The sequence below is a fragment of the Berghia stephanieae genome, chromosome 6 (assembly GCF_034508935.2).
Source record: "Berghia stephanieae isolate SIO BIC M18660-M18661 chromosome 6, UCSD_Bste_1.3, whole genome shotgun sequence".
Lineage (NCBI taxonomy): Eukaryota > Metazoa > Mollusca > Gastropoda > Nudibranchia > Aeolidiidae > Berghia > Berghia stephanieae.
This window is the reverse complement of record NC_088365.1, coordinates 62979730-62990454: the sequence shown is the minus strand read 5'-3', so window position 1 is coordinate 62990454 and position 10725 is coordinate 62979730. Positions and strand designations below refer to the sequence as shown.

Sequence of the window (10725 nt, the reverse complement as noted above, 5' to 3'; positions counted from 1 at the left end):
CACATTACACATAACCACATGCAAACAAAAGTCATGCTCACAAAAACATGTGCATACATCCAAGCATACAAACTACACACAATTATACAATAAAATACAGTCATTTCATATTATTAGGATCGTAATAATAAACAAAGAATGAATATATATCAGCTTCAACGAAGAACAAAATACCAAACACGAAATGTTTCGGGCTCAAAACCCTTCTTCGGCCAACAACAAAAAACAATAAAGTTATAAATACATAACTAAATTCCAGATAGATGACAGAGATATTTTGTAGAAAATATCTACAAAATACCTCTGTCGTCTATCTGGAATTTAGTTATGTATTATCTCTTTATTGTTTGTTTTTTTTTTGTGTGTTTTATTTTTGGCTGAAGAAGGGTTTTGAGCCCAAAATGTTCCGAGTTTGGTACATGTATTTTGTTCTTCGTTGAAGCTGTTATATATTCAAATTTTGTTTATTACTTATTACATTCCCCAGCCTCTAGCAGCCTAGAGTAGCATCACTTTGATCATAATAATACAAGGCATCAGCTCAAGACTGAATCATTATGCACATCAAGTAAGTCGAGCCTTTTTGTTTGAGAAGGAAGACAAAATACTGTAAAGTGTAAAAAAGTTTCATGAAAAAAAATATACAATCACCACACCATCATACCAGATTTTGAAGCACCAGATAAGCTAGCTTGTTGGCCTCGCTTTGCCTCGCCTATGGAACACGTCTCAGTCTCAGTAACAGACCAGTCATGATGGAAATTATCAACATACTATCTTACCAGTAACAATCCCATCTTTATGGAAATCACCACCAAAAAAAAAAACAAAAACAAAAAGAGTAATAACCAACAACAAAAAATGACTATATTTTATAATATACAAAACGCAATGAACAAGAAAAGAATGTAAGAGCTTCAAAGGAGAACATAAAATATTTAACACGAAACATTTCGGGCTGAAAACCCTTCCACAGCCAACTGGCTGTTGTTTTGAGCTTGAAACAACCCTTTTGGGGGAGGGGATGGGGGCAGGTGTCATTTTTGAAGCTTTTAATTCATTTTCGTTTGATAATTATTAAGGTCCACAGCTTTATGGAGCTTACTTTAAAGAGCTTAGTATTCACGGATATAAAATAATACATGTTATTCTATCAATAATACACCAGGTAGATAAACTGGCAGTTACTTTGAAAGGGTTGATTGATCCCCTTTGAATAAAATCATCAGATCATTGAAATTTGAAGACTGCCATAATCTGGACAAACACAGAATTTTTAAATAAATTAGGCCAGAAAAACTCATTCTTCAAATATTGATCAATTATAACGACCCTTATCTGGCAATAATATATCCCAAACCAAAAGACTTCCGTGAAGTATCAGGTTTGAGAGTTTGTTTTACGCTAGATGAGCGTAATTTCAATCCATCGATACTCTGGCCAAAATGTTAAATTCCGTGTTTTTCCACAGCACAAAATAATGAGAATGAGTATTTATCTATAATATTGTATACTTACTTATAATATATAAGTTATATAGATCAGTACACCGCCTTGTTAAAAGGTAATCATATTATGGGTATAGAAATTCTATTAGGTGAATGATAAATAATAGATAGCATTGTTCATAGTAGAGTAAATGTAAATGCATCAGTCATAATATTTGGTGGTATAGGGGTGAACTAATACAGGGCTGCCAATTCAGGAGGCAAACAATTACTGAACTATTACGAAAAAGACATAGACCAACCCCGTTCTGACTGCTGAACTCCTCAAGTAAAAAGACATTATGTACTTACATTTTGTCACCCGTTTAGCAGGCGGTTGGAAAAATATACAAGAGAGTTTATAACAACATACTGAATTCCGTAAATATACGGAAAATTGGCAACCTTGCTTATAATTTAATACAGATGACATTGCCTCTGTATGGTAATGGAGAAATACTGTGTGACCCTATAAAGAGTTCACAAACTCTCACGAGTATACAATAGGATTTAATAACGACATTCAGTTCAATTTTAAACTACTGGCAATTTGTCAAAAAGGAGGAAAATGTATCCGTCCATCGGTCAAACAAACAAACAAAATCTTAACATAAAATATCATAGTTTCATATATCATGCTACAACTTCAAGTGTATATCTATATTGATAACTTTACCTCACATTTATTACCCAAATTAAATTAAGCTACACACAATTCAATTTAAATATATCAACAAGGACTGAAAATGCTTGATGAAACTCAAATTTTCCCTCAAATCAAATTGTCTAAATGCCTAAGTTTCCAATCTTCCTTGACAATAAATGTCAAAGTTTCTCCAAAACAAAATTAGATTTGAAACTTCAAATATAAGTCAAAGGCAGAAGAATCACATTAAACTACAATCACAAATCTATTTTTTATTGATATTGAATAATAAAATAATAATATATTTGTTCTGCACAAAATTTGGAGCCCTTCACAAATACGGCACACTACAAAACAGAGCCAGTAATACAGTTCCATGGAATAGGTTGGCTGAGACCAGTTGGGGTGACTAAGACTAAGACAAGCCCCAAAATGTGCCCACCCAGATTGAAAATTATTAAACAAATATGTGAGGCTGGCTGAGAAAACCCAGGAAGATGCCACAAACTTCAGTTCGAGATATGAGCCAAAATCGAAGATAAAGGGTTTCCCATGCATAGCAACAAATTGTATTTATTTAAAAAATGCATAACTTGGGTTCTAATAGACATAGAAAGAAAATTTAAAGTGGTAAATGATCAGAAAGGTGTGGTCTACATCACTGCATACATAACTCAATTTATGAAATTTGCGCATCTTTCCCTTTCTGGGTTTTCTGCTCAGCCAGCCACACATATGGTTAGATATGGTAATAAGACCATCTTTTAAACAACTTCATAAGATATAACTTGACATTGAAATAATCTGTCCATTGTTCTTTTGGAAAGGTGAAAATCGATCAAATGATGTACATTTTACCATATTTAATAATTTTCAATCTAGGGAGGGGGGGGGGGGTTATCAGAGAGGCCCTTTCAAGTCTGTATGAAAAATCATAATTTGGTCTTTCTTTATAACGAATTATCGTCTTTTCCGGACAAGAAACCACACCACCCCATTAAATTTTTTTTAAACAAATATTTCATCCTATCATAAGCCATTCTTGGGTATAAGCCACAGCTTGTGTTTTGTGTTTTTAAGGGTTTTACGGCACTTGCAACACATTTAGGTTATATCAGTGCCAGTAAAAAGGAAGAAAATGGGGTAGTAAAAAGTTCTAGAATTACAATTAAAGAACACAAGTCCACAGATTCTAGGAGCTTAGTATCACTTGTGTATAACATTCAAACTCTTTCAGTCAGCTAGTTGTGATAAATAAACGACAACAGTCATGATTTATCGAATTCAATCATTTCAAAATCAGGAATCAGGAAAGTTTTTTTTTCAGGCAACAACAAAAACATTCTGTCGAGAAATGATGCGGGTTATCTCTTGTTGCTGCCTCCACTACAACACGAGAACCAGGATCGACCGGTGAGAGAGCGGCTATTCAGCGACAAGCCCGAGGAGTGATCCGATTCCAGAGGGTTGTCGTCACCAAAGCGCTTCTTGAGTTCCTGGAAGACAATAAAAGAAAAATAAATTATGATGCTATGAAACTGTTAAAGTTTTGATCATGAATTTTTGTACTCTCGGTTTCTTATATACATTTTTAACAGGGAACTATTTTGTTATTACTTTCTTCCCTTTTTCTTGTATTTAAAATTTTAAAAAATAAATTTTCTTCAGGTTAAAGGCTAAATAGTTTTACGTTAGAGATAAAACCTTACATTAGAGTAATCAGTTACTGGGTAAAACGCCATAATTAAGATGGTACCATTTTGCCAAAACAGTATACAGTAGAGCATGCCTATAGCGGGACTTTTGGTCCCAGCAGAAAAATCCAGCTGTAGCCAAGTTCCCACTATAGGAAAGCAGGGGAAAATGTCCCAAAAATAAACATGATTACCTCCCTTGAATGTCAATAATACTAACGTGACCCATGAGCCTTGAAATGGACTATCTTTGGTTCAGTGTTTGTTTTGTTTTTTTTTTGGTTTTTTTTTTTGGGGGGGGGGGGGGGGATTTAGGCAGGAAGGACCACGATACGAACGAGTGCGAGTGATGTGTATGCTTGAGCAGCAACAATTGCAATGAATGAGGAATGGCATAATAGTAATAATAGGGCTAATCTGGATTAAAATGTACACACCACAGCGTGCGCACAAGCCTCTCCTCTCTAATTGGCTAAGGGCTTTACACACGGTGTCATTTTGTGCAATGCATCTCTTTTATATCAGGTTGACCAACTTAATTAATCATCGCAAGACTGACCAATCAACGCATATAAAGAAATAGAGCGAGCGGCAAAAGAAGTGCGGGAAGACACGAGAAGTGTGTGTGAAGACACAAGCGAAATGGCAGACGGAGGCGTGTGTGTTAGTCCTGGGTGACGGGAGAAAGCCCAGTCTACGTCACTCGCTGAGTCGCGGCGCGTACAGCTCGCTCAATTTTTCCCGCTGTAAGCAAGTTCGGGCCTTTCCTTGACCCGCTAAACCCAAGCACAGGTAATTGAAATTATATAGTAAAAAAAAACGGGGTTTGTGTAAGGTCCCGTTGTAGCGATGGTCCCGCTGTAGCGGGTGCCGCTATGGTCATGTTCTACTGTATCGAGGAGGTGGATCAAACCTCTGAATTCCCGATTTTCACGATCAGTGGATCCAAACTCTGGCGTCTACATACGAGCTCTGCGCACCATGTTTTATTTAATTTTGGGTGGATCAGACCTCTGATGTCATAAATTTATGTCGTTTCAAGATGCAAAAGTTAATTTACAAATAACTGTCCTAGCAAATGAGATGGAACAGGTAAGCAAAGGGTAAAAGAACGGTTATGGTTTTCACCAACCATAAAACCTTAAAAATATTTTTTCAATACAAGAAAACTTATCTGAGGAACCGAGTATATATAGAAATTCATGGACAAGACTTGACCTTTTCCGGAAGCTTAATTTTCATAAGTGTTAGCCCCTCCCTCCTGTACACTTCGATAACATGGAGTCTTCGCCTAATTTTCTACTTGGCAAATGACCCGACAATGTTGTCATCCAAAAGGTAGGTTATTTAGCATTGATCATTGTAATTATAATGATAATAATAATAATAATAATAATAATAATAATAATAATAATAATAATAATAATAATAATAATAATAATAATAATAATAATAATCTTTATAAAAAAGGACAACATACTTGCGCCATCTTTAGGAATGTGTCGTCCACATTGGTGTTTTCTTTGGCACTTGTTTCAACAGCAGCAATGAAATTTTGAGATTGGGCCATGGATTTTGCCTCTGATAAGTTGACTTCTCTAAGATGGTCTAAATCACACTTATTTCCTGTCAATGACGAAAAAAAACAAACTTGTGAATCCTGACCTGCTTACATTTGGGCTCCATCTGCAGAGCAAAATAGGCTATCACTCAAATTTAATAAATATTTCGAAAATCATGGAAAAGTAGTCCCATGTAGGCCCATGGTGCCGGAGGTTATCCTAGATTCTATAGCGTGAAATGGACAATAATTGCTTGCTATCCTTTGGATTGGATGCTAGTCTTATCGCAAAGTAATTTCTGTCAAATCCAACACTCAGCTACTCATTCACTGCTGAGTGGTCAGAAAAAAATCTCGACTGCACCCGGGATCAATCTCAGTCCCTTGGCGAATGAAGCGAGTGCTCTACGAACTGAAATCATGGAAATATGGAACTAATCATATAGCCTAAGGACTTGGAAACTTCATTGTTCATTCTTTCTGAGGGTAAATCAGTTACTTACAAAGTTACATTTAATGGCTTTAATTATTCTTATGAATTCTACAAATTTTTAAAATGAATGTCAAGAGGGTAGGTCTATCAAATCCGTAATGTGTGCTTAATATACTTTTAAAAAAAACAAAACCTGAGCATGATACAGCGCAATATCCCCCCCCCCCAAGCCCCTCCATTCTTACTGCATCCCCCACATCATACTACGTTATCCCACTTGCTGTGTTGTAACGTGTAGTGGTGTGTGTTTTGTTTGTCTAAGCGAGGAGTAACTCGGGATGATATTCATTATTTTACCAACAACAAAAAAAGTATGAATCGACGAGACCAGGGTGCTCAAACATTGAGATCACATAGAACAAAATTGATGTCACTCGGGTCTTTGCTCTTGTTTTTAACCAGCCATTTTTATGAGTAGCTCTCACTAAATAGAATTAATCAGACTATAAACGTTTAAGATAACACATAGTTTTATGTGTTGGTACATTTTATCCGGCTGGCAGATGTTATGAGTTTTCTAACTAGATGCAATGCATCAATACTTGTACAATAGGCTACATCACAGTTTGTTTCTCTAGTCTTTCAGCCGTATTCACCTATTCGTCGAAAAACCGATTCAACTAACTTTTCCAGCTGTCCTGTATAGTTCGTCGAATGTGTGTTGCACTGTACGCATGTGTGCACAGAAGACCACAAAGTGGCACAAAAAGAAAAGATATTAAGGCATTTTGAAAGAAGCAATGTCTTACCAACCAACAACTGTACTATATTAGATCCTGCATAGCGCTTCACATCGTCCAACCAGCGAGGAACTGCTTCAAATGTGCCCCTTTTGCTAATGTCATATGCAATGATTACTCCATTTGCACTACGGTAGTAACTTTGAGTGATGGTACGAAACCTCTCTTGTCCTGCAGTATCCCATATTTGTAGCTGTAAAGAAAAGACAATTTTTAAAAAAATAAAGAAAAACAGAACAAAAAAAAAAAGGAAAAAAAAAGACAAAATCTTATTAAGAACTCTATTCATATAGCCGGCTTACTGTTAGATTATCTTTCTTTTCTGAATATTTTTCTTATTTTTTATCTTTATTTTGATTTCATTATCAAAGCGTTCATAGAAAAATGTTTTTTAAACTGTAGATAAAAATAGAATTAAGGCCAGGCCATTCAAGTTGAGACCTCAGAATTAGATTAATCTGCTGAGAAAAACGTATCTTCAAAATAAAATAAATATAACACTAACACGTCAACTAATAGCCATATACACGGATTACAGAAATACTAGAAAAAACACACATAATGAAATGAGTCGAGCATATCTGGACTTATTAAATTGTGAAAATAACCTTGATTCTAGTCTAGGTGTACTAAGAAGGGTGAGTTGAACTTCAAGTTGAAGGTGAATGAATCATGAAGTAAAAATATTTTTTTTTAATTAGTAGCTAGGCCTTAATGACAAAATATTGATTTTTATATAGACTAACAGATAAATAGATAAATAAATAAATTCATTCAGGACCAGCCATGGGTTGTAGTTGGATGTGTCAGTTTTTAAATCTTAAGTCTTAAACTTAAATTATTAAAATTAAAATCCTTACCTTCACCAGCTTTCCGTCTATATTGAGAGTTTTCATTGTGAAATCAACTCCAATTGTACTTCCATGTTTCTCAGTGTATGTGCCCGATTTAAACCTTTGAACAACACAAGTTTTACCAACCCCTGCATCGCCAATGAGAACAATCTTGAATAAATAGTCGAAAGATTCGTCCAAATCAGTAGCGGGGTGAAATGCCATCGTCTCTGATCTGAACCTTGTTTACTTTCTGTTTCCTCTAGAATTCTTAGTCTTAGCTTCACGATATACTTAAAGGAGTCATTATATTGAGCTTGCTTTTCTTATATATTTATTTAAATTCTCACTTCTTGACAGCCCATTCGTCTAAATAAAGATGCTGACATAACTTGACAACCTTATTTTGTCACACTGTAACTGTAACTGTAATGTCCATTACAACTCCCTTCTTCAGCTCTTCTTCCTTCTTTTCTTACTTACGGTCATGGTCCTCTTTCTAGAGATGGGCTATAATCGATACCAGTTTTGAAAGTACATAGCTAATAGAGCAGTATAATTAGGTGCCCTAAACGTAAACAAAGGTCTAGAAGCACATGGCAAACCACATGTTCCTGTCTTGACAGCTCAAGTTCCAATGTAAATTATAGAAAAAAATAACCTTTAAAATTTGGCTTCTAGGTGACAAAAGAAACACATATTCATAAATACTCGATCATGCATCAAATAATGTCTAGATATGGATATTTTACGGAACAAAAGGTAAAATTATCAAAAGTTACAGTCTATCTATTTTTAGACCAGAGCAAATTATTGCGCTGGTGTGAACAAGACGAGAATTAGTCGGAGCCTGATTTTCAGAATAATTTAGTCTTATATTATTATTTCTGCAACTGTTATATTTTATGAAAATCACTAGCAACTTGTTATTGTTTACGTTTGGGGCACCTAATTATACTGCTCTATACCTATTCGTAAGCAATAAGTAGGTATTAAACTTCTGAAAAGGTGTTCCAGACAAAGCAGGGGACATTTTTAAAAACAAAAACAAAAACAAGAAAAATGCATCGCAAAAACTCAGTCTGCCTCGACTGGGGATAGAATCTCTTTTCATCGTGGGGCCTTGTGTCGTTCATATGACACGGGACCAATTAGTTTCGCCTGAATCTCCCTTGGGGGCTGGGGGGAGTAGGGGTCCCGAAAGCTCAGTTGTTAGAGCACTCTCTTCACGAGCAAAGGGGCCAAGTTCAATCCTGGGTGCAGTCGAGATTTTTTTTCTGACTCCCCCCCCCCCCCCCCCCCCCCCCCCCCCCGCCCTTGTACACCCAGCAGTGAATGGGTAGCTGAGTCCATTAAATTTGGCGATAGACTAGTGTCCTATCCAAAGGATAGCAAGCAAATGTTATTGACTGTTTCACAGTATAGAAACCGGGATAAACTCCGGCTCCATGGGCCGAATGGCTCTGAAGGAATCTTCCTGGGATCATTTTCTTTGTTGTGAGAGATTGGAGAAGATCATGTAGCCCTGGACTGGTCAATGACACATAAAATCTTAATACAAATTTGAAATTATATTTTTAGCATCTAAACCACTCTGACCGACTTGTACTTAGTTGCAGGTCTGATAATCCAGTTCCTCACGCAGACATGCCTAGTATTTTAAAAAGTTCGTAGAAATACGATAGTGTGGCTCCAACTACAGGATTGCATTCGCCTCTTTGACTTTGACTCAATAAATCTTGTTGAAAATGAAGATTTAGTTGGATTCTTTTAAAAGTACTTTGGAGCATTTTTTGGATCATATTAAGGGCAAATAATTATTTCTAAAACTATCAAAAGTGACTTTTTCTATTTTACCTGGTAAACTACGAATTTTTTTATTTAAAAAAAAATTTTCTTAGGGTTTTACGACGCTTGCAACACATGAAAGTCATATCAGCGCCAGTAAAAAGGAAGAACATGGGCTAGTAAAAAGTTCTAGAATTACAATTAAAGCACACAAGAAAAGGTAAGACAAATGGGGATTGGTTCAAATTAAATAAGAAACAGATGTAGATTCTCCAAGAGCACACTATCAAAGTGCAGTTTGAGATCACCAAAAAGTCTCATCCAGACACAAGCACAGGGCCCATACACTCAAATGTTTACACATTATTATAATATAACACAAACAATTAATACAGTGCATAACAGAGATGATTTACAAGACAAAACTCTAACTCTAACAATACATTTGACTGTTTCAAAGACAAAAAGCATTTTGGAAAACACATATAGGGGGATAGCAGACACAGTAAGTGTGTATGTGTGTGTGTTTGTGTGAAGAGGGAGAGAGACAGAGAGAGAGAGAGAGAGAGAGAGAGAGAGAGAGACAGACAGACAGAGAGAGAGTGAGACAGAGAGAGACAGAGAGAGAGAGAGACAGAGAGAGAGAGAGAGAGCAAGAGAAAGATATATATATTTGAGCTACGTAATTTTGTTTGATGGGTTTTTAAGGCCCTTGCAACACTGGTTGCAGTAGTATTGGTGGGGGCAGGGGTAGCGTTGTGGGGGTTGGAATAGACACCAGCACAAGATCCCAATTAGAGGAATGCACTCTAGTGTTTACAAATCATAAAAAAAATAATAATACAAAACGGAGAGATAATTTACAAGGAAAAAAATATCACCTCCCAACACTATACATTTGACTGGTTCCCTCCCAGCCAAGGACTCGGGCCAGGGTCAGGATAAAACTAAGTAATATCATTCCAAGACAAAGTCAGAAAGCAATTTGGAAAACAGATATAGTTGGATGGAAGTCACAGTCATTGCCTCCCTGCCAACTATGGGAGGTTAGGAACCCCAACCGGTACGACTTTTGGAAATTTCAAGTTGGCAGCTTTGCTTATGGACCCATTGTTGTACGTAACGGAAATCTTTTTAAAATGACGCAAAATAATGTCCATTAGAACAATGTTAAACTAGGCCCATAATATCTGCACGTCGACCCCGACAGAAGGCCAAATTGAGGTGGCTGATTCCAATAAGAGAACGTTTTTTTTTAATTTAAAATCAAAAACAAATGGATGTGTTTTAAATCTTGTTTATTTGTATGGTATTTACTTCCTTAACTACGTTTTGGGCCTGTTGAAAAATTAAAGATAAAATGATTATAAAAAGGAATTAAATGAATATAAAATAAAAGACCTGTTTGTTTGTTTTTTGGTGGTAAGCGAGGACGAGAGACGCATGCGCAAAACCACATTGACATTCTCTCTCTAATTTCTCC

General features: G+C 36.1%; 1 protein-coding gene across 1 annotated transcript; it reads right to left on the bottom strand.

The window, feature by feature from the left end:
- Window positions 1–1021: 1021 nt before the first annotated feature.
- LOC144975418 (ras-related protein Rab-43-like) lies at window positions 1022–7950 on the bottom strand. Its single transcript, XM_078919466.1, has 4 exons — window positions 7482–7950; window positions 6631–6814; window positions 5308–5453; window positions 1022–3629 (listed from the first exon to the last, which is right to left on the bottom strand). The coding sequence occupies exons 1-4, from the start codon at window positions 7677–7679 to the stop codon at window positions 3498–3500; spliced, it is 660 nt and encodes a 219-aa protein (XP_078775592.1). The 5' UTR covers window positions 7680–7950; the 3' UTR covers window positions 1022–3497.
- Window positions 7951–10725: the final 2775 nt, after the last annotated feature.